The 345-nt window shown below is 58.6% G+C and overlaps 1 protein-coding gene across 1 annotated transcript; it reads left to right on the top strand.

Moving 5' to 3' along the window:
* Window position 1: 1 nt before the first annotated feature.
* DQ04_09511000 (hypothetical protein) lies at window positions 2–345 on the top strand (the record flags this gene model as incomplete). Its single annotated transcript, XM_009315956.1, has 1 exon — window positions 2–345. A coding segment is annotated over one exon (344 nt), but the record flags the coding sequence as incomplete, so codon positions are not given.

The raw sequence follows: 345 nt of genomic DNA, 5'->3' as shown, positions 1-345 counted from the left end.
TTACAGAAGTACCCCAATAAGCCAATCGACAGGATTAAGTGTGGGCCTGAGAACATTCGAGTGCAATCCGCGGTGCAGCAGTGATTCCAAGCGTCTGCGCCATGCCGCGACAAGCTCGCTCGCCGGAAACTTCACCGCACCGAGCCAGCAGCCGAGTGATCTGCCGGAAGCCTCCTTACCCCTTCGGATGCAGTATGGCGAGCCTGATCTCGACGTGTTCTTGCAGTTGATGCCATGCATTGTGTGGGCAATCGCATTCCTTGGGCTGCGCGTCGTCTGCCAGCGTGGGTTATCGTGGCTCGGCCTCTACCTGCAGGTGGTGGTGCCGAAAACGAGCTGTGGGAG

The sequence above is a fragment of the Trypanosoma grayi genome, assembly GCF_000691245.1.
Source record: "Trypanosoma grayi strain ANR4 Tgr_951_V1, whole genome shotgun sequence".
In the NCBI taxonomy this organism is placed as follows: Eukaryota; Euglenozoa; class Kinetoplastea; order Trypanosomatida; family Trypanosomatidae; genus Trypanosoma; species Trypanosoma grayi.
This window is presented reverse-complemented; position numbering and strand designations above follow the sequence as displayed.